Here is a 21,919-nt window from a genome sequence, read left to right as displayed (position 1 = left end):
TCACTGCATCACAGGATGGGTTAAGAGGAGTTAGGGCAGGTCCAGAGAAGGGCAGCAGGTACAACGCAGGGAATGGTGACACTGCTGTGCCAGGAGAGACAAAGAAGACTGGGACTGGGGTTTCATAAGGGAACAGAGTGGCAAGACTGAAGTCTACAGAGGCAGAAGGTGGCAGGCAAACTGAATGAAGAACACTTTCACCAAAACTCACAACACAGGAGAAAGTGGAACTTGTAAAATTGTGAATCTTTTGTTAGTGAAATTTAATCAGTTTCCAATGGGTACTAACAAGCACATGTTCTGTGGCAGGTGGGAAACCACGGGACGTTGTCGCCGCAAGGGGCTGCGGGGACAGTGCCCGTGCGAGCGAAGGGGAGCGGGCACACCTGCGCAGGTGAATGTTGAAGAGAATGTTTTCCTATAGTGTTGAGGTGCAGAAGTACTGCAGTTTATAGGCTTCTCACCGTATTAGTCTATAGGATTGTGAACCGTGCGCAGGTGCTGCAGGGCCGCGCCCCTGCGCCGCGGAGCCGAGCACCCTCGGGCGGGGCAGGGCCGGAGCTTCCACCGCCCTCGGCAGGACCCGGCGGGGCTGAGGCGAGCACCGGGAGGCCAGGACGGAGGTCACCGCGCCGGCACTACCCCGAGGCGGGCGGCCCGTCCCGTCCCCGCCGCCCGTCCCCAGTGCCGGCCGAGCGGGGCCGCGCCGGGCCATGGCCGAGCGGGGCTGCCCCGGGGCCGGGCGGAGGGGGCGCGCCGTGGCGGGCGGACGGTGAGGGGGGAGCGGGCGGTGAGGGGGGAGCGGGCGGACGGCCGGGAGGGGCCGGGGTGGCCGGGCCGAGGCTGGACAGGCCGGGCCGGTGGCCAGGAGGGGCCCGGGCGGGTCGCCGCCATCGCCGCTCTCATCTCCCCTCAGCGCCGTGGCCGGAGCAGCGCCGGAGGAGCCGCTGGAGCGCCGCCGCTGCCGGTACCTGCGCACGGGCCGGGGTGAGCGCGGCGGGCGGGACCCGCCCCCACCGTCCCGCCGAGCGGAGCGCCCGGCCCGGCTCCCCGCCGGCCTCCCGGACGCTCCGCCGCGGCCGCCGACCCACCTTGGCCTCCCCTGCAGCCTGCTGCCAGATGGTGGAGGTGCTGCTCGCCGTGCTGGTCCTCGTCTTTAGCTCCGTGTCCGGCGGCTCGGCGGGAGGATACACCGGCCTCCCCGCCCTGGGCGACATCTACTACTACCACTACGGCGGGGCCTACAGCGGCTTCAGCGGAGCGGACGGGGAGCGAGCCCAGCAGCTTGACCAGCGTTTCTACCTCCTGAAGCTGCCCATCGCAAGGGCAGCGATGGCCGTGGGAGGGTGTCTCCTGGTCTTCCCTTGTATTCTTATTTTGGTTGGTCTACAGGTACCATGGCATTTCCCAGCATGGCTGCTAATTGAATGCGCCCTGGACATAGCGATTGCAGTTGGCACAGTGCCTGCTCTGTACTATTTCTTCCATTCTATGGTGGGAGTTTATAATTCATCAGTGTGCAAAGAAAGAGAGCAGCTTTATCAAAGCAAAGGCTATCAGGGCTTCAGCTGCAGCCTGCACGGGGCAGAGGTTGCTGTTGGCCTTTTAGGCTGCATGGCCACTGTGGCATACCTGTTGAGTGCAGTCCTGGCTGTCAGAGGGTACAGGGCAGTTTGCCAACAGAAACAGAAGCCAGTACAATTTTAAGAGCTTTCAAATGATTCCTCCACTCCAGTAAAATGGTCATGATTTTTGCCAGTCTCCTTAGATGAAGCAGTATGCTTTCCTTGCTTCTAGGCAGTGCAGCCTTAATGCTGCAGCAGAACACACACCAAGTGGGTGTAGCTCTAAATATGGTAGTTAGGCTGTTCCTAACTTGAGTTTGTGTTATTGAATTATTAATGACTCAAAGCTAATCCAGTGACTTGTCTCCTGCCTCACAGGCAGCCCTTCCATCCCACTGTTGGGTGTCCTGTTCTCCTCCAGTGAGGTCTTGCTACAAGTCCTGCCACTACATCCTTCTGCTGCTGAACAGCTTTGTGTAGCCAAAATTGTCATTACAAAAGACACATAACTTCACTGAGAACAGAGCTCTTAAAAACAAGGGGTCGAGGCCCATGGTTGCGGTAGCTAAATATTGCTTCCTTGTAGGTCTCTTGGAATTAACAGTGCAGTATGAACATAGCATTTATAAGGCAATCCAAAAATCCTAAAAATACCTTGCAAAATGATGGATACACTCGGTATAACTTGTGACACAGTGCCATTTCAAACTCCTGGAGAGGGCTCATTTTTGTATGAAATGGTCTTTTATATAACTTGTATACAACAGTTTTGCTTAAAAAATGCCCTGAGTTGGGATAATCAGACAAAAGCTTTAAGAGATCAAAGTGGTTTAATGTACAAGTATATTGTTTTCAAAATACATTTTAATGTACAAGTTGGGGAAATGAGATGCTACTCATATTTTTTCTTATAAAGACTTTTATATGAAATTTAACTGGGAAAAGTAGCACTAGAATCACCAAGTTGTGCCTCAAAATGAAATGTCACTTCAGAGCAGTGCCTATTTTGTGCATTGTTCATATCAGAATGGAATGACCATGGTCTTACAGACGAGTTCTGCCCATATGATATAAACTAAACACACCAGAAACATGCTTTGCCTTGGACATATCTCCACTTTCACTGGCACCAGTGACTAAATCCTCACTATTACCAAAACCATGGAATGTTGTTGGAACTAGAGACAGGAAAGTAAAACAGATGCCAAATAGGAACACGCCAGGTGCTCTGGGGTTTGTTTGATTTCTCCTGCCTCTTAGTAGCTAGATGCATCAAGTGTCTCAGCACAGGGATTTATGTGGACAGCCCACTGCGGTCCTATTCCTATTAAGATTTCAGTATGTCCCCTTGCTGCAGCTACTTCTAGAGAGCTGTACAGTGCTACTTAGAGCAAGTTCATAGGGCAGGATTCCTCTAGCAGGCAACAGAAAGCTACCTTAATAATTGGTATTATGAATTCCACCCTCACAGTGTTCTGCAAGTAGCTTTTGTATGGAAGGCTGATGAGTGAAGTAGTCCAGAGAGCTTAGTGAAGGAGAACCTGCAGCACAGCTGCTGCTAGACACAGCTACCTTTGACTGTGATACGGCACCAATTCCCTCCAGCACAGTAACAGAATCAGAATAAGCTGTTAGATGAAAGTAAAAATCTTTATTGCTAAGTCAGCCAAAAATTTGATGCAAAAATATTCTTCCTTCCTGAACTGCTCTATACATCTGAATAAAGAATCAATGGGCTAGTGTTTTCCAGCAATCTGACATTATTTACCTCTCCAAAGCAATACAAACATAGGCCACAGTGCTGAAGGTGCATTCATTGGACAATCTACTCCACACACAATAAAAACAGGGATTGTCATAGGTGCATGCTAGAGTATACAGGGATACAGAAAATACTCTCCTTTTTATAAACAAACAAAAAAACCATGAAAAAAGGTAATTTAATAAACAATCGGTGCACTGCAATATTTCTTTAACATGCGTTGGGTCATATGAGTCAAGTTTAAAAAAAGGCAACATTTTAAAATGTGAAAAAAGAGGAAAAAGACGGTTGAGTCTTCAGATAGCAATAGAACAGCAGACAACGATTGCACAAAACCAAAGAGGTGATCCTACTGCCTGAAGAAGGCCTTTGGCAAGGGACACGAAAGCCGTCACCATCTGGAAGGAGTGCAGAAGCTCTGCAGGTCCGAGGCCATAGGTGTGGCTGAAGGTCCTGTGTACTAGAGGAAGGATTTCAGACTTCACAGCAGCCTGTCCCTGAGAGAGAGAAATACTTGCTCTCCTCCTTGGAACAGGATTTTATCCTCCCATCTAACAGGATTCTGGTCTGGTATGAACAGCCTGTGATGCTGCCTTCGTTGGGCCTGTTCCTGGTGCTGGGGGCAACTTGGAGGATATCCCTTATCCTTAACACCTGGGCCCCAACTACCCATGACTGAAGATAACCTTTATGGGTTCCTTTTGCAGAAGCCTTTCTGGACAGGACAGGCAGACAGGTCAGTACCTTTTCAGAGTACCTTTCTCGGTGAGGGAGCTCATCAGCAGAGCCAGAATTACTGAAGAAAGATGAAGATAATCCAGCCACACCCCTGTCTGACCAATGTCAGAAAACACCCATTTTTTTGGATGACAGTGGCCTTGAAGCATGTCTCAAGAGCTGGAATCTTGTGTTAGGAAATCCAAGACATTTGCATGAAAAAATGATGTCAGTGTCTTTGCTGACACCCAAAACTGGCCTAGGAAAAAGAAGCACTTTTTGTGGTAAACAGGCACTATTTTTAATGCATGAAAAGGATTTTGGATGAGTGGAAAAAAGCTTCACAAATGCCGTGGCTGAAGTGGAAAAGGAAAAGCTTAATCTTCGGAAGAAGCACACAGAAGATATGCAGAAGCTGCTTGAGGACATCAATGCTCATCTTAGCCAAATAGAGGAAGATTATTTGGAACAGGTAAAGTCAACTCAGGCTGTGCTGCCCAGAGTGAGACAAACAGTTCATAATACCAGCTTAAGCAGAGAAATCTGTAGACTCTACCTAGAGTGTAAGGAAGATAACAAGCCATGTCTTCCATGACAGTGCATACCCATAGAAAATAGGAGCTGGCTGTATTAAACTCCCTTTCTGCTTCAAAACCAGAAACAGCACTGGAGAAAAAGTAGGAATTCCTTGTGTTCCATTCTGCCAATACCATGAAGAGGAGCAGTTCAGAAATCTGCACGCTCCATTGCAGAGCTGTTTTCCTTAGTCCTTCAACACTGAGCTAGGTAGAGCCATTCATTACTAACTCCTTGTGGCAACTCTCCACACGATGCTACTGGTTCAGACTGGCGAGGACACACTGGACTTTCCACATCAGTGCAAGAAATAGAGACCTGATTTGCATTAACATTCGCCACTCTCGGAGTGCAAGGTTTGTCACAGTCTTACTCAGAAAGAAGGGTTCCTGCATCAGTCCCACTGTGGACAGAGGCTGCTCTGCAGCCCTTTCAGGTATAAGAAGGTGTTGGGCTAGGCACAGGTATTTGGTAAAGTTATCGCCAGTGATGGAATCAAAAGTTGCAGTCAAATACATTGGGATGAGTCTTTTCTGCACTTATATGATGAGAACATGAAAGAAATTTGGAGTTTAGCATTTGAATCTTTTCTGCTGTTGTTTCTCTGCCTAAGGGATTCAAATGCTGTTGTTTCTGTGATTCTAATAATTAGCTTCAATCTCTAGTTCCAAATGAAACAGGCATTTAAACAACCAAAAACTGTGTGAGTTTAAACTTCAGAAAAAGTTGGGTTGTTTCGTGATTACATTGCAACCAGCACAAAGCATATCCTTAAATGCTGCTCCTCATGCATGGTAAAAATACATTTTTTTCCCAGTAAGAAGAAATTCAAGGTGCTTTGAAATTTTGAGTAAAACTCCATTAGATTTTGTCAAAAGATCTATATTGACATTGACAGAATCCCACAAGTAGTCTGCACAGTATTTCCTTCTGAGCAAGGCCTGAATTTGATCCAAAAATAGACAACTCAAGCCCCTCAGATCTCTCCAGAAGAAACTCCTAAGTTTTCTTCATAAATATAATTAACAAAGAAGAAAAGGCACTAGCCCACATTACAGTCAGGATTATTGCACCACTGACATGACCGGGGCAGCTGCTGTCCAGCTCTGTCAGCAAGGAAGACAGATCTGCATGTTACAGGGGCAGTGGTCTCCACAACCCTTACAAAGGTGACAACACAGGCAGCCAACCTACACCCTGCACCAAAAATCCTACTGGAAACACAACGCATCTGAATGCAGACTGGCCTGTTCGCCATTAGTGGGGCTGTTTTAAACATCTTTTTCAGCTCTGATATAGATGTTATAAGAAAAGTTCTATTTTAGCTTTTTTAGTACTGAAAACTAAGGAGGAACAAGTATGCTTTCACCTCGTTTGTGGCCAGATTGGGCATGTACCATGAAATGCTGGTTGCTGTGAATTTGGAATATAACTCCTGTTTTCAGAGGCAAGCAGAGACGCTGTAGTTGCCAGTGCAGACGTTTGTGTTGGTGGAATAGAGCACTGGGTGCAGCAGGGCAGCCCCACTGCTTGCCAGCCCTGGAGCAGCACAGCACTACTTCCAGCTTGGCTCCCCTGACTGGGCACTGAGACAAGCACGAGCTCCTGGGCTTATCCCATGTCTTCTGGATAGAGGAAGCCACTACTCTGAAGCATCCATGATGGAGGTGGCCAAGTTGCTGATGAATTGGGTCTGTGCTCTGCAGCGAGAAGCAGTAGCTCTACACATTACCTGAATCAACCAGTCCAGAGCTGATCTTTTCTATGCTCCATATGAAATACATCAGTTGGCACCTGCTTATCACTCAGCTATGTATTTTCTCATTCTGCACAGGATGATTCCATCATAACCCTCACTCTTCCTGCACCAGTGCTCATCAGAACACTGGTACCCTGAGTCCTAACTGCCCTAACAATATCCATTGGAAAAAGCCCCCAGCATACCCGCTGTGGAGTGCTTTCTCCCCTTACCCTAAATAATAAAGTGCTGGGCTGAAGGGGAGAAGAATAGCTTAAGTGCAATCAATAAAAGTGCTTGCAGTTAATGTAGGAAATCATTCTTAGGTCAGCTTCATTGCAACTGTCTGTATTCTTTCAAGGAATAACAAAGTCAGGTGTTGGGGGGGAGGGTGGGACACTGCATTAGAAATATTCATAGGACTCTTAACACTGAACATTTCCCCCTCAGCAGCCTCCTCACCCCACACACATGTACACCAGACCCTTTCCTGCAGAGCTGGCAGAACCTCAGGGTTTAAGGAGTTACAGACAGTCCCTATCACAGAGCTCAGCTGCTGGTCTGAGTGCTCATAGAACAACTGAGACTCTGCAGTGAAAAGTGGACAGCCCAGACCTTGGCACTCCTGATTCTTCCTCGACTCCATTAAGGAAGCAGCAGGTGCCTGTACTCCTTGCAGATCCCAGGTCTGCTTGGAGGGCAAGACAGCCCTTATGAGACAGAGCTTCCTGGGACAGACAACGTGGGACTGGTAATCGTAGGGTTACAAAGCTGTGTCAAATTCCTCTGGCAGGGGTGCTGCATGTTCCTCTTTTGGCTCCTGATCTGCTCCATTCTCCTGGTGCTGCTTCATTTGTTCCTTCACTTCCTCTTCCAGATCAGGTGGCACCACAAATTGATCTTCTGGCTCCATCTGGGATGGAGCAGCAAAATAGCCAGTCTTCTTCTTGGGTGCCTCTGTGGCTACTTCGATGAGGTTGAGGCTCTCCTCCAAGGGCACTATGGAGCCGTTGGAAAGCTTCTTTCCATAAAGACAACATGTGGAAAGAGATTTTTGCAGTTCACACTTTTCTTTGACCCCTCTCTGCACAGTGTTGCTGTTTACGCTGTTCTGTCTCCGAATGATGAGGATGAGCCCAGAGTCATCCTCTGGCCTTGGAGCAGGGGAGTTGTACTCTGCAGCAAGACATTCAAACTCCAGGCCCTTTCCTTTACAGCAGTGGATGTCCACTGCTACCTCCACTTTACTGCCATTTGTCATCACACCTTCCACAGGCTGCTCATCATCGCTATCCAGACCGTTGTCAGACTGGTTGCTAGAGAAGGTGGCACTGGAAGGTTGGCGCTGAAAGATGCTCGAGGGGGGCACAGGATGTAGGCTGCAACGTCGCTCTTGTCGTGGTAGCAAACTGCCATCAAGACCAACAGCACTGTGTTCATCTGAAGCAGTAGAGCCCACCTCACTGCTGACCTCAGAAGCAGACAGTTCACTGCCGAACTCAGAAGCAATTCCACTGCTAGATGAAGGTGTTGCTGGCTTGGTGGTGGTGGAACTAAATCCCCCAGGACCTGTCAGAGTCAGGCCATGCATCTCACACGTGCAGTTGTCCTCACTGATGTTCAGATACACCACCATTGCACCTACATTATCTTGGCAACCATAGCTTTGGGCTAAAGTGCAGAGTTTCTTTGCAGCAGCTAGTGGGTCGTGTAGGTGCCGCACGGCTGAGATGGCCTCTGCATAAGAAAGGTGTTCCCAGAGAGCTTTGTTCCCTAGAAGTAGCAGCTCATCTTGTACAGTCAGTGGAATCGAATTGACATGTGGTTTGGGCAGGATCCAAGGATGCAAATAGGTGCAGCCCAGCATCCGAGTACAGCAGGTCACACCATTGACCTTATTGTCCTGCAGACAAGAGAAACAAGACAGTAGCTTTGGAAGTGCTATTAGATCATTTTGAGAGCAACCTTTCCTCTGTCCATATGCTGGTTTGGAGCCTTGAGAAATGCCAGTTACACAGCTCCCAGGAGAAAGGGATCTAGGTGCAGATATTACAGCACAGACATTACCCATGCTGGCAATGGCACACTTGTACCTCACAAGACTTTTTGTGGCACCTCGAGGAATTGTAGCAGACTCCTCTGAAATGTTCAGACTCCCTGCAGCACACTGATCAAAGAGTCTCACAAGTCTCACATGAAATGTATTTTTTCAGTACAAGCGAGATAATGACTTCTGAGTTTCTCACTGCAAGGCAGATTATCCTGACATTAAATGATTTCTGTGTATTATCTGAACTATTTCCCTCTTTGTTAAATGTAACTGCATTCTGAAGTGTGGACACTACATCCTGAGGAAGAAAAGAACAAGTAGGTATCTCACACTGTTTCTGTAACATGGATGTATTACCCCCTTCTGGTAGATGGTCTCCTGGCCAGCCTGGCAGCAGCCTCTTGGACAGAAAAGTGCCCACAGCCCCCCACACACTCTTTTCCAAGTCAGTGCCTACAGAGTACACAGCTTCCCCAGTGTTTTGAATTTAATTTCAGTGTTCTTAATTTCTATATCCTCTGGGTGTTAATGTTGCTGCTGCTGCCAAATGTTAAAACCCAGCAGAGGACACATGCAGGGAGGTCTCCTTAGACAATTATTTCACTTTTGTTTTTCAGAATCCATTAATGAGCCAGTTTCTAAAGCATTTAATGTGCTACATTGATCCCACAGTTCTTTCCAGTCAGAGTGATATGGTGCAGTGTTACAGCACCTTGCAGAGCTATACAAAGTGACAGATTATCCCTATGAGAAACACTTCTATCTAACAACTTGATACTTTTTAAAAGATTCACTGAGCATAAAACTAAAATAAGTGGTGCTGACTTCTCAAGATCTTTACTGCTGATGTATTTTTTTAGTTCTTTGGAACTTGCTTATTATTTCCAAGCTTTTAGAAAGTTAACCTTTACAGAGTTCTCCAGAAATAATTGTAATACTTTGCATAAAACCAGTCATCCTGTACCTGTAGTTCTCAGGCCACAATGGGTGTTTTAGGAACAAGTCATTTTCAACAGCTAATCGGCAAAAGAAGCAGAGCAGGAAGCATCAGCCAAGTCACTCAGACACCTTCATGTCACCTTCTCCCCTACAGTGTTGTGCAAGCAGCAGAGCTCAAGCTTTTATGGGAGGGTGGAAACTGAAGTGAAACAGGTCCAAACAAACCTCTGTTATAATGGCTTTTTGCTCCTTGACCCTCCTGGCTTCTTCTGAACATTGTTCAAGGCTGAAGACTTTGGAGAGAGGCAGCGGTTTTCCACTTCGGCACAGAATGGCTTGGCACGTCCCCACATTGGCCACCGTCAGAGAAAAGTTGCTGGCTGGATCAGCCACCTCGTGACGAATATAGCACAGGACAGCAGAGGAACCCAGCTTCTGCCCAGCCATGCCCAGCTTCCTGTGGGAGGAGAAGGTGTAGGAGGCTCCAGACTCCAGTGACAGGCATTCTGGAAGGCTGCCTCACCCCACCTAATACATTGATATGCCAGTGCAGGTCCCACCAGGACCAGCTTGCTCACTGTCCTACCTGTGGGAGACCAAGAAGGTGTTGGACATGAACATGGTGTCTGACTGCTGTACCTCCTCCAGGAGCACATCGGCCATGGTGCATTGCAGTAAGCGTGGCAGTTCTTCATTCTTGTCACCATCAAACATGCCATACACAGCTTCCACCCCCTCTGCAAAGCTCCCCAGTGCCAGGGATGACACACACAGCCTGTTAGAAAAGCATACAAGCAAAGTTAATATGTCTCAAAAGATTATATGGTCCCCAAAACCACAGCCATCAGGCACCTTGCTGTGAGTGCCACTCTGACAGGGTAGCAAAGCCACTGTCCCCACAGTCACTGCCCCGGGAGATGTACAGCTGAACTTTATTATTGGAACTCCCAAACCCTCCATGACCACAAGCAGGAAAGGGCAACGTGCATAGCTGGCAAGAGAAAAAGCATCTCTGCTGGAGTGGGAAGGAAAGTCCAAGCGTCCCAGAATAAGTGTAAAAATTGAAAGAAAAGACAATGTGGAGGTTTGCGTTACTAAGATTTAGTAAGAAATCTGGAGAGACGGATGGGACGGATGAGCTCTTGGGCAAAACAGGTCTGCATGGGTGCTTAGCAGTGCACTCTGCCCAGCACCCTCAGAAGACAAAGTGTCAGCATACACCAGACCACAATACTCACTTATTTCTTTGGCCTGCCATCTCAGCTACACCGTGACTCCAGAGGGAAGAAGTCAGTGCCGAGTCTGCCGTGAGGGAGGGCTTAGCATCAATCTTCAGTGTGGTAATGTGACTACAGAGAGAACAGAAGTCATGCTCTTCTAGACCCTGCTGAACAGGTTGTGGCCATAGGACCTTGTCCAGCCAAGAGTTTTAGATAGCAGTTTGTGGAAAGAACTTCATCAAGGAGAGGAATTTAAAGTCTTGGCCTTCTGGAGATATCTGGCTGCTTATGCCAGAGACAGCTGGGAGAACCTCATACGATGAAAAATTGCTTGCTCTGATGTTTTGGACTTTTTCCTACCTACAGACAGAAGTCTCAGCTGCCTCAGGCAGGGAACATTATAACACCATGCAGTGCTGTGATACACACTTTACTATCCCATTTCCTCCCCTGGGAAGGGTTACCCTTCCCCCTAGTGCAGGTTGACATCTTGATAGCTCACCTGAAGATATCCAGTGTCTTGTGTTCTAGCACCAGGTTTGTGTTTCCGCTCAGGTCCAGCTCTTGCAAGGCACTTGGCAGTGCCTCAGGGATTAGGATTTCGGTTAACTCGTTGCAGCTCAAGTCCACAAACTGCAGTAGCAACAAACAGCACAATGACAAAGAAAATACTCTTTGTTGTGTCATGTCATCAGTTACTCCAGTGCTCCTTACAAACAGCCCTGTTACTGATTGTTTCCCACACACAGGTCATGAAAATGACTTGTCAGCTGGAGAATTATTTATAAGCAGCAAAGACTTATAACTTCCAATAGCCAGGACTCCAATACTGAATGATGAGGTCACACTAAAGATAAAAGTAGGCCTCTGTATTCAAACCTGCCTAGCTATAATAACATATCTCACTGTCTCAAATGCCAGAAACTGGAAATTCCAAGTCAGAGAGGGGGTAAAGGTGAATGAGAGATGATCTTTGATCAACTCAGAAAGGTGACAGATCTAGAATGCACATCCTGTACCCTGTTCTAGAGTTGATGGAGAAAAATCATAGAACCACAGAATTGTTTGTGTTGGAATGGTCTGTTAGAGCTCATTTTCTTCCGCTCCCTGCCATGGGCAGGGACACCTTCCACTATCCCAGGTTGCTCCAAGCCCTGTCGAGTCTGGCCTTGAACACTTCCAGGGATGGGGCAGCCACAGCTTCTCTGGACAACCTGTGCCAGGGCCTCACCACCCTCACGGGGAAGAGTTTCTTCCTAATATCGAACCTAAATCTACTCTCAGTTTAAAGCCACCTCCCCTTGTCCTGTCACTCCATTCCCTTGTCCAAAGTCTCTCTCCAGCTCTCCTGTAGACACTTTAGGTACTGGAAGGGACTCTAAGATCTCCTTAGAGCTTTCTCTTTTGCAGGCTGAACACCCCCAGCTCTCCCAGCCTGTCTCCATAGGAGAGGTGTCCCAGCCCTCTGATCATCTTCATGGCCCCCTCTAGACTCATTCTTAATAAATCCATGTCCTTCCTATGCTGGAATCCCAGAGCTGGAGGGAGCACTGCAGGTGGGGGTCTCATCTTAGTGGGGCAAGAATCTTCCCCTTCCCTGCTGCTCATGCTGTGGGATCAGCCCAGGGCACGGGGGATTTCTGGGTGCCTCTCATCCACCTAAGTCCTTCTCCCCAGGGCTGCTCTTGATCCCTTCATCCCCCAGCATGGATTGATACTGGTCATAGCACCTGCACTTGGCCTTGCTGGGATCTCCAGTTTCTCTCCAGTTTCTCTCCAGTTTCTCTAGCAGTTACTCTTCAATTTCTAACCCAAACTTTCCCCTGACATCTCTTTGTCTTCTCCATATGAATACCTGAATACGGGGCAAATGCAGGATCTCTGGAAAGATGCTGATTTCATTAGAATGTGCAATAAGTGTATGAAGTAGCTTGCAGTTTGCAACCGTTGTAGGAATTGTTTTCAGTTTGTTGCCACTCAGATTCAGTTCTTCCAAGTGTTCCAGCTTACTAAGTTTGCTGAAAAGGAAACAAAAAAGTACTGCAACTTACAGATAAGAACTTGTCACTTTCTGAAGCTGCAGAATCCATAGACAATGCCCTTTATGAGCTACTTTTCTGATTTATTGATAGGAGACCAAAAGTCCTAAGAGATGCTCTAGTAAGAGTGCAGGGTTGGCTTGGCTTGGATGTGCCTGGCTTGGATTTCTACAACAGATAGGCCCCCTTACATCACTGCTGAAGCTGCAAATACCACCCCATCCACATAATTAGGTGTATCCCTTGGTCCCTCTGGATGGCACCACAACTAGGAGGACAGGAACCCCTACAGACAACAGTACCCTCTGCCAATCCCTTAACATGCTTCTCCTGACTTTGTGTGTAGAAATGTCAGGCTTTTGTCATCAAGCCACAGGGAGAGCATCTCGCTCTGCCTCTGGCTCCCCTAAAATCCTGGGGAGCACTGTTGTGCCCAGAAGTCTTACTGACTTACCTTGCAGGGAAAGTCTGCAGGTTGTTGTTTGCCAGATGCAGGATCCGTAGGTTTGGGTGTCCCACCAAGACAGGGATGGACTGATCTGTGAGGTTGTTATTGGTCAAGTACAGCAGCTGCAGCATGCTCAGACTCTCCTCCCCCACACATGCAGAGGGCAATGACTCCAGGCTGTTTGCAGATGCATTCAGGTACCTGAGGCTAACCACAGCAAGTGCAAGAATCAGACTTCACATCATCCAAACCACTCCATTAATAGCAGGAAAAGAAGCTACACAAATGCCAGTGTGGACAGCAGCATCAGACAGGAGCCCAGACAGCACCGTAACATCCCTACTCATATTAAGATTTACGAGTCTACTAATGACATATTAGCTATATAGCACTGTGGATGCACACAGCATTTTACAGTAAACAGTGAATACTGAAGAGCCTGTGGGTAATACTGGTGGAAGCACATACCATAAACCTTTAGTAAGACTTTAAAAGAAGGTCTGACTCCTGTCTGAATAGACAGCTATGAAGGGTTGTTCATTTGTAAAGGTCTCTCTCATTGTTCTCCAGTGACCTGATGTACTTTCTGCTGCAATATCTGAAAATCTGTCTGGCTTCTTTCCTTTGCACATGAATTTATGACTACTTTTAGAAACAAAGCTCTTCAGGCAGTAATGTGATCTTAAAAACAACTGCAACTGAAGCTAATTCTTCAGCTGGCTCTTGGGTTAAACAAGCCTCTCTTTTCCTGTAATTTAACAGTAACATGGACTGATTCCTTCAAATCAGCTTGATAGCTTCCCTAATGGCACCTGAATTAACTCCTCATAAAGGGCACACCTCGTTACCTCTTGCACAAACGGCACCTTGCAAGGACAGTCACACAGGTGCCACTTTAAGCCTTTATGGCTCCAAAGGCAGCCAAAAGACGTTTGCTACTGACACTCACTTCAGAGCCTTGAGAAAGAGTGTCTCTGGGAGTTTAGTCAACAGGTTGTGCTGAAGGTCCAGCACCTCCAGTGGAATGTGTTCTAGAAGAGGTGGAAGGCTGTGCAGACGATTGTGCCCAACCATCAACTTCCGAAGGCTCAGGCTGCTGAGGACCCTAGAAGGACACAGGGTTTTCTATTTAACTTGGTTCACTCCTCTTGACATCCCCAGAGTGGGAAAGGTAGTATTTAATCCACTTAATTTGACTGTACAGCAGAGAAAAATTAAAATACACTGATCCATAAAATGTAAACAATGACAAAGCAGAACAACACACAATGCCTCAGTCACTCTGAATGCTTGGAAGGATATCTACATTTCCCTCTATTCTACTGCAGACTGGTACCTTGTGATGCAGGTGTGTTGGTGTGCATGTGCCCAGCATTCTCTCAGGCAGACAGAGAAGTCACAAGGATGGCTTTAAATGCCTGCTTTAAGCTGTAGGCAGAAAGAAGTGCTTCCTTGTGCCAACCTAAATTCAGAGCTTTAACTAGCTGCTTAACACTCCTGCATTATTCCTGAGGCAGTAAATTATTCTTTGCATAACATATATAAAATTTGGTCTCTTTCATCCATTGATATGGCTAAAATTATCTTCTAACTTCTCATTATCACATCCTTGTTACATCCTTATCTTGCTTTTGATGTATATAACTTTTCTGTGACAATCATTAGGATGTCACTGCCTAACATTTCCTATGCCTCTTGCTTTAATTTCTTCAACCCATGCTCTGCATTTCTTCCCTGCCACCCACTCCTCCATTCAATTTTAATGCAGCTTACCCTAGACACTGTGTCATTCATTACACTCTCACCCCCACCAAACACCCTTGTTTTGCTTCTTCCCAGAATATCCTCCATACCTTGGAGAAGTCATAAATATCTGAAAACTTATATTAGTTCCTGGCTCTCCTTTACTGCATTTCTGCAGAAGGTGAAAGGGAAACGGAAAAAGGAGCTGGCTGATTGTGTGCTGTAAAAGCTACCTTTGAGATCAGCTGTATTGTCCCTTTGTGGTAATTCCCTATCAAAGGTAACAGATAAAATTTCTGTACATATTAGGGTCTCACCTATGACCTGTGTTCACAGACACTATGGTAACACAAATAAGTCATAGCAGTGTGTTCTGTATCAGGTGCAAACAGTAGCAGTAGCAGCCAAAAGCACAGGATGGAATTACCCGGCCTCTGTTGTTAAAGAGGCTGACCTAGAAATTAGTTCCTTCCAACATTTGAATACAGAGTATTTTCAATGCTGCATAGATAAAGTGGATTATATCTGTGTACAACAAGGAAAAAAGCAACTGGAATAGCACTGTTTCTCTCTGTTCCCAGACAGCCCACTGTAGAAGAAAGCTCAGCTCTGTTTATGCAGGTTTGCTGACCTTGATGGAAGCTCCACAAGGAGGTTGTAGCTCACATCCAAAACTTCCAGTTTCTTTGCTTCACAGGCCCAGTCTGGGATACACTGTAATTGATTGCTGAGAAAAGCAAGTGGGAAAAGCTAGACACCAGCACTCCATATGGAACAGACCCTGTTTGAATGCTGCATGAAGTTAGTGACAGCCAAACCAAAAACAACAGACAAAAAATGAACACCAGCATCCAAGTTAGTCATGTGGAATTTATCTCATGGCTAAGCTGTGTAATGCAAACTGAGCTGGTGCATGACTTGGGAGGGCATCCTGTCTTACAGATCTCACAACACTGCTCCAAAGGCAGACATAGGCAACGAAACCAACAGCAGAGATCACTGGCAGCTACTCTAAATGTTTGCTCCACAGATCCCCACCATTCAGCCCAGGAAGCTGCCACAAGTTCAGTGGTCCCTGCTTGGCTTTTCTGATCACAGACTACAGCTGAAGGACAGCCAGTCACCTGGACAGGCCATACTGGTTCAGAGGAGCTTCTGGTCTGGAACACTTTCACCATTTAGTGCTGAGCTTTGCAGTTATATTGTGTTTAATTGCTCTCAACTCTGTCGAAAGCTTAAAACTTCCAGAAAATTTTGCAGGAAACAGCAAAGGTGTCCAGATACTTGCTTTAAATTCTGTGCTGTATAGTCACTTACTGAGAGAGTTCTAGACATGTCAGTTGACCAGGAACCGGATAAATATTGACAGCTGCCAGACCTGATGAAGTAAAGCAAATAAGTATGATTGCAGAGCTTCAGAGAGAAAACAGCACAGGGAAGCAGCTTAGCTATCAAATGAGACTCATTGTCTTTCTTTATGGAGGCTCAAGGTCTTTGTTGATCCTTTCTAACACAGAATTCACAATTCATACATCTGCCATACGGCACTACAGCATCTCACTATCCCATTTCTCAATCTGTCACGTGGGGCACCAGAACAAGGGAGAACTGTACTTTTCTTTGTGAGCTCCCAGAGAGATCCCACTGGAAGATGAATTCCTTGGACAGTAACTCAACACCACAACCTCCCCCCGGTACACATCCTGCGCACACACATGCATATGTGATCCCTAGGAGTTAACCTCAGAGGACCCATCATATACGGTCTTGCCACAATAACACCAGATTAAGTATTTTTTGATGTGTGGGAGAGGGCAAATGGCTGTTTTCCCTTACTCCTGAGGCTTAAAGGGAGAAGGCAAGTGAAGAAGACATAGAGACATACAATTGCTGTTGGCATAGAGGGCCCGAAGGGAGAAGCCACTCAGCGTCAGCTCTCTCAGCTTATTCCGCTCACAGTGCAGCTGCTCCAGGCTGCCCAAGGAGCTCAGATCCAGATCTGTCATCTGATTGTCTCGTAAATCCATGTAAGTCACGGATTTGTTCCCCTCCAGAGTGTCAGCTGTTGCTCTCTTCAGGTTGTTCAGCCTAAACACTCAGAGATGAGTTTAAAAGTCAGAAAACAGAACACTGAACACTGGACATCAGTAAGAAGAGAGAAGAAACAAAAGGAAAGGAAGAGTTCTGGTGAAGGCTAACACCAAAGGTGAGTGCAGTGAAATGTGTGAGGAGCAATAGTGAATTTCAGGCAGCCAATACAAACAAAAACATTTCCTTTGTCTACACTACCATGTGTAACCATTTTACTCATTCCCCAGTTTCTAAGAGATTCTGAAGAAAGATTCAGTCTAGGAAAGAGAAGCCAGGTCAAGGGACTGCTATTTTACACTGCCACACAAAGCTAATGCAGAGAACAGATACTAGACTGTCCTGCCACAGCAAAAACCTCTTTGTCCCTTTCTGAGAGTACTGCAGTTGGCAGCCTGGAGAATCGGGATCACATTTCTAGGGCCAGGAGGCAAGGAAGGGAAGGATAGATCAAAGACCTACCAAAGCTCAGGGTAACAACAAGAGGAAACTAGAGGGTTGGGTCACATTCAGTGTCAGGCATTGCTCAGTTAGCTCTGCTTTTCCAAGTGGATTCTGCACACCCTCAGAAATAGAACTCCCTAAAAGCTAAAGAATCAGTAAGACGAAAAACTGCACCTTGTTTATTGCAAAACGTACTAGAAGTTACACAATTCCTCTGCTACAACTAGAAGGAAGCAATCTGGTTTTATAGACACCTGCAAATTTCCCCCCTTACCTCAGGTCCACACTTTTGATGTGACTCATACGGTTCAGCATTGCCAGGTCCAGGGTTTCCAGCAAGTTCCCTGCCAGGGCTAGTTTGTCTAAGGCGACGAGTTTCTCACAAATTGCTGGCAGTTCACAGAAGTTATTGAAAGAAAGCCCAAGACAGCTGAGCTGCTGGAGGTTTCCCAGCTCTTCTGGTAAGGATGTGAGGAAATTGCCATCAAGCCAGAAGGTCTGGAGACTGCAGCAGTGAAAAAGAGAAAATAATTCCCCAAAGAGTAGTGAACATTGTATTTAATATTTTCAGTGCATTTTCTCATGTAGCTAGCTGGTCTCAGTGTGGCTATTTTCCAAAGATACCTAACAGCTAATTTTATTCTTAAACACACAAAGTTACTAAAGTACTTTTATCACACATGTAATAAGCTCGGAACTGCATATATGCAATACCAAATAGTTCTTAAATTATTTTGGAGGTAAACTTCCAGTTGTGCCAAAGATTGTAAGTTAACACAAGCAAAGTACAAATCAGTACTTATGTTGTAAATGAAAGTTATTTACTTAATTACTTGGTTTTCTAAAAATGGCACAGTTTAATCACAATATCTACCACAATAACACATTGGTAGCAGATTTTTACACTCTAGTTGTCTGTTCCAACACTGGGAAAAGAATAGGAAGGCTTTCTGTCGTAAGAAGAATTGTTTCAAAGTTTGCATGGCTTTTGAGACTCAGATCCCAAATATACAATTCTCTTACTATGATTATGTTCCAACAGAGAACTTCCTGACCAATGTTTAGTGGTGGTAGAAGTGCAATCTGAGGCCACAAAATGTTCTTGTGAATAAGGGCTCAAGGGGTCATCAAGATAACTGGACCCATAACTAAGCTATAAACCTCCCTAAAGTGTAAGCCTACACACAGCTTTTTCCTCACAGTTTGCATATGGCTAAAAGATCACTCTGGAAATTACTTGCTTACATCCAGTGTGGCTCCAGACACTCCTTTTTTAAAAACACAAGCTGGAGAAAAAGCAGGCCACAATGAACCAAAAGCATGACATTGATGTTTATCTAAACAAATGTAATAATAGTCCTGCAATTAAATCTACCTAAGCTTAAGTTTTTATACATTTGGGGTAGCTACAGGGGAAAATGGACAAGGCTTTTATTCCAGCAAACACCTTACGACAAAATCTTCAGATGGGATTGCCCCAATATTTCCATGTTAAAATCCTCTAACACAAAAAGCAGCCAATTCTGCAGAACACTATCAAAACATACCCAGTGCTGACAAAAAAAAATCACTAGACCCCTGTGAGAAGTTACCACAGAAAAGTTTTCTGTAGCAAATTAAAACTTCAATAGAAATTGCATCAGTACTGAAAATATTAATACAAACAATAAATTCAGAAAGTCACACAACTCTGCAGCTGCAGAGGAATGTGCATTGACTCATCTGAGAAACAATACAATTGCCTTCAATACCTCAGCTGCATCAAGTTTCCTCATCTTTTCTACACCAGCAACCTTAACATTTTAACAATAGTGATTAAGGGATTGCACATCTTGGTTCTTGCCCTCCTGCTGGAGTCAAATCAATCATTCAGCCTTCATATGCAGAACAGGCTGCCCTACACTCCCACTTTCAGAAGCAGTACCTGCATGTCAGCAGTGCTCAGCTGAGGCACCAAGGATGGTTATGATCACAGGTGAAAAGAACATACTCACTTTAACAGTTTGCCAATCTGACTTGGCAGGTAATGAAGTCCATTACAGGAAATATTAAGCTCTGTCAGAGTAGAGATCTCACACAGTGATACAGGAAACTCTCCCAGTCTATTATTGGACAGGTTCAGATTCTTCAACTGAGAAAACCTATTGGCAAGAACACTAGTTAATTCATAAACCTAAACAGTCTCAAAGCAAGAACATACAAAACCAGTCATAAAGAATTCTTAAGTTTTTGTACACTGGTGATACAATCAGCTAACTCATTACAGTAGTTCCTGCACAAATTTAATTTTAAGTCACTGATATTTTTCACAGTGGTCATGCTGAAAGTGATCAAATACCATGGTTTTACTGCAGAAACTGATAACGACCTTCTACCCTGATTTGACAGGCTTCCTCCTAGTGACTAAGATTAAGGAGACTAAAATACTCAGTTCAAAAAAATAACCTTCAAAGAATTAATTAGAGTAAAAGTCTACAATTACGCTGCTTGGGAAAAGAGAAGCTGAAAATATTCACTGTGACTATTCTGAGAACAACAGAAAATGGGAATTCCCTTTTCAAGCTGAGCAGAACAGAAAGCTGAGCAGAGCTGCGAAAGGGAAAACTAGGAAAGTGCTCACTTCATGCTGGGAAGCCCCAAGACCTGCACCCAGAGGTGCTTGAACAGGATTCCATGTCTGCAGCGCCCCTCGCTCAGCACACTACTCCAGGTACTGCCCCAAGTGCTGACACAGCCCCAAGGTCACTACAGTCCCACCTGTGCTTAACAAATGACTGTCTATTCCATCCCCTTCCATCACTGGGCAAGGTCCAAAGAGAGAGAAGGAATTTGCATAGGCTGGGGTAACATAGAGGAAGTTCTTCTCCAAGAGTTCCTGCCTCTTTCTACAGGAAACAAAAGTATTTTTCCCCAAGTAATAACCTCCTCATCCCAAACTGGAATCATCAGAAATTAATTCAGTGGGGAAATTAATATCTCACTTTTATGAAGTAGCTACAAATTTCATGTACCATAGAACTACTTCTTGGAAACAGAAGTTCGTTAATCTGCCCCACCTATCTGAGTTTTTGTCAGGTATTGGTGAGTAGCTCTTATTTTGAAGCAAAAGTTTTAATATATGTAACAAAACTAAGGTTAATGAGCTTGAGGGAGAATATTGCTTCTAGCTTGAGATGTTTTAAAATGTAAGACTGAAAGATTCTGAAGTATTTTTATTTTTTATAGTGACCCTTCATCAGACTCAAAATACTTGGAATGATCTGTGTAGGAATTATGCATTATATTTCTCCACTTTGCTTCATAATCTTGGGGGGGTGGTTGTTCTTTTGAAAGAGGGAGCATAGCTGAAACTTGGACATGGGTTGTTTGCTGTCATATAAATAAGGCATCAGCATTCCATGTTTGCTGCAGCCACAGACGCTCTTGTACCGCAACTGAATGCCAAAGAGAAAGATGTTGTGTTCATAAAAGCCTTCCTCAAGGGAACACACTGCATAATGCAAAGATCTAACAAGGATCAGAAACTTGCACATGGAACTTCAGCACAATACTGGAGAAGAATAAAACAATGAGGATAAACCTAAAGATCTGAACTTTCTTATTAGCTGGTTCAACTTGAAGAGACTTAGGACAGGTCACAGCTCTCAGGTTCTGAAATCAGCAAACACTTTAATGAAATTGCTTTCTCTGGAGTTCTGCAATGGCTACAGCACCTCTCCTTAACACCAAGCAGTGTTTCTCTCTCATTAGCAGAGTGTGGTGAGAAGCTGCCCCAAGAGACACAGCACTACACACAACAGCACAACCAATGTTTAGAATTCATCCCTCTGCAACAATATCAAAGCACATAGAAGAGGGGCATTAAAGTTTCCAAAAGCTGAAGGGAAACTGGTACATGACACAGCTTGGTCTGAGATTCCTTGAGCAGCCTTCCATACTCAATGGGGAGGACGATACTCAAAAGCTTTTCGAGTTCTCCTTCTGTTCCTTCTCCTTTGCCCCAGTAATCTCACGTAGGGATGTAGGAATGGAGTACAAATGCAACTGTCATTCAAGCTGCATACATGAACCAGGTATTATAGGGAATAAAGATCCTGAAATCGTTGTGGGTCCTCGTTTTGGTCTGTGCTCTCACAGGCATACTGACATAACAGCAAAGAGGTGTGGAAACAGTAATGAATCTTCCATGGGATGACCATCCTCTGCTCAGCAGCTCAAACTGGTGCTGCCCTGAAATATTCCCCTTTTAACACAACAGCCTGTTCTACCAGCAAAGCACCCCAGCACAACTCTGTATCTGCTGGCTAAAACACTGATAAGAGACATGCACACATAACGTGTGCACACACATCAATGAAGACCAGATCTGAGTGTTTTTCAGAAAAAGGAGATACTTGAAAGGCAGTTTGTTTTGTTAAAAATGAGCTAGGACATAAAACATGTAGGGTTATTTAATGCCCTTTGCTTAACGTTTTCCCTTTAGTTAATTATTTTTGTTCCATTATTATAGTTATAGCTAATAAGACTCCTAGAGCTTTAAAGAGTTCCCAAGAGGAAGAGATCTGACTATTGCAAAAAATTCTGCTGTTG

At 45.4% G+C, this 21,919-nt stretch overlaps 2 protein-coding genes across 2 annotated transcripts in view; one reads left to right on the top strand and one right to left on the bottom strand.

Moving 5' to 3' along the window:
- The first annotated feature begins 713 nt into the window (after nucleotides 1-713).
- On the top strand, nucleotides 714-2,453 carry MARVELD3 (MARVEL domain containing 3). The gene is made up of 3 exons (XM_017816096.1): nucleotides 714-772; nucleotides 917-987; nucleotides 1,109-2,453. The coding sequence occupies exons 1-3, from the start codon at nucleotides 714-716 to the stop codon at nucleotides 1,705-1,707; spliced, it is 729 nt and encodes a 242-aa protein (XP_017671585.1). The 3' UTR covers nucleotides 1,708-2,453.
- Nucleotides 2,454-4,738: 2,285 nt separating this feature from the next.
- PHLPP2 (PH domain and leucine rich repeat protein phosphatase 2) overlaps nucleotides 4,739-21,919 on the bottom strand; it is a 33,572-nt gene continuing 16,391 nt past the window's right edge. Inside the window, exons 7-19 of the mRNA XM_017816137.1 lie at nucleotides 19,324-19,470; nucleotides 17,604-17,834; nucleotides 16,683-16,885; nucleotides 16,115-16,175; nucleotides 15,429-15,524; nucleotides 14,004-14,159; nucleotides 13,061-13,261; nucleotides 12,423-12,585; nucleotides 11,070-11,200; nucleotides 10,586-10,696; nucleotides 9,934-10,122; nucleotides 9,573-9,804; nucleotides 4,739-8,261 (exon numbers count right to left, since the gene is read on the bottom strand). Of these exons, the coding sequence (XP_017671626.1) occupies nucleotides 7,122-8,261; nucleotides 9,573-9,804; nucleotides 9,934-10,122; nucleotides 10,586-10,696; nucleotides 11,070-11,200; nucleotides 12,423-12,585; nucleotides 13,061-13,261; nucleotides 14,004-14,159; nucleotides 15,429-15,524; nucleotides 16,115-16,175; nucleotides 16,683-16,885; nucleotides 17,604-17,834; nucleotides 19,324-19,470 (3,061 nt within the window). The 3' untranslated portion in view covers nucleotides 4,739-7,121. The remainder of the gene's footprint in view (nucleotides 8,262-9,572; nucleotides 9,805-9,933; nucleotides 10,123-10,585; nucleotides 10,697-11,069; nucleotides 11,201-12,422; nucleotides 12,586-13,060; nucleotides 13,262-14,003; nucleotides 14,160-15,428; nucleotides 15,525-16,114; nucleotides 16,176-16,682; nucleotides 16,886-17,603; nucleotides 17,835-19,323; nucleotides 19,471-21,919) is intronic.

The sequence above is a fragment of the Lepidothrix coronata genome, unplaced genomic scaffold, assembly GCF_001604755.1.
Source record: "Lepidothrix coronata isolate B3197 unplaced genomic scaffold, Lepidothrix_coronata-1.0 Scaffold54, whole genome shotgun sequence".
NCBI classification, from domain to species: Eukaryota; Metazoa; Chordata; class Aves; order Passeriformes; family Pipridae; genus Lepidothrix; species Lepidothrix coronata.
The sequence above is the reverse complement of the archived record's forward strand: the minus strand, read 5'-3'. Positions and strand labels throughout refer to the sequence as shown.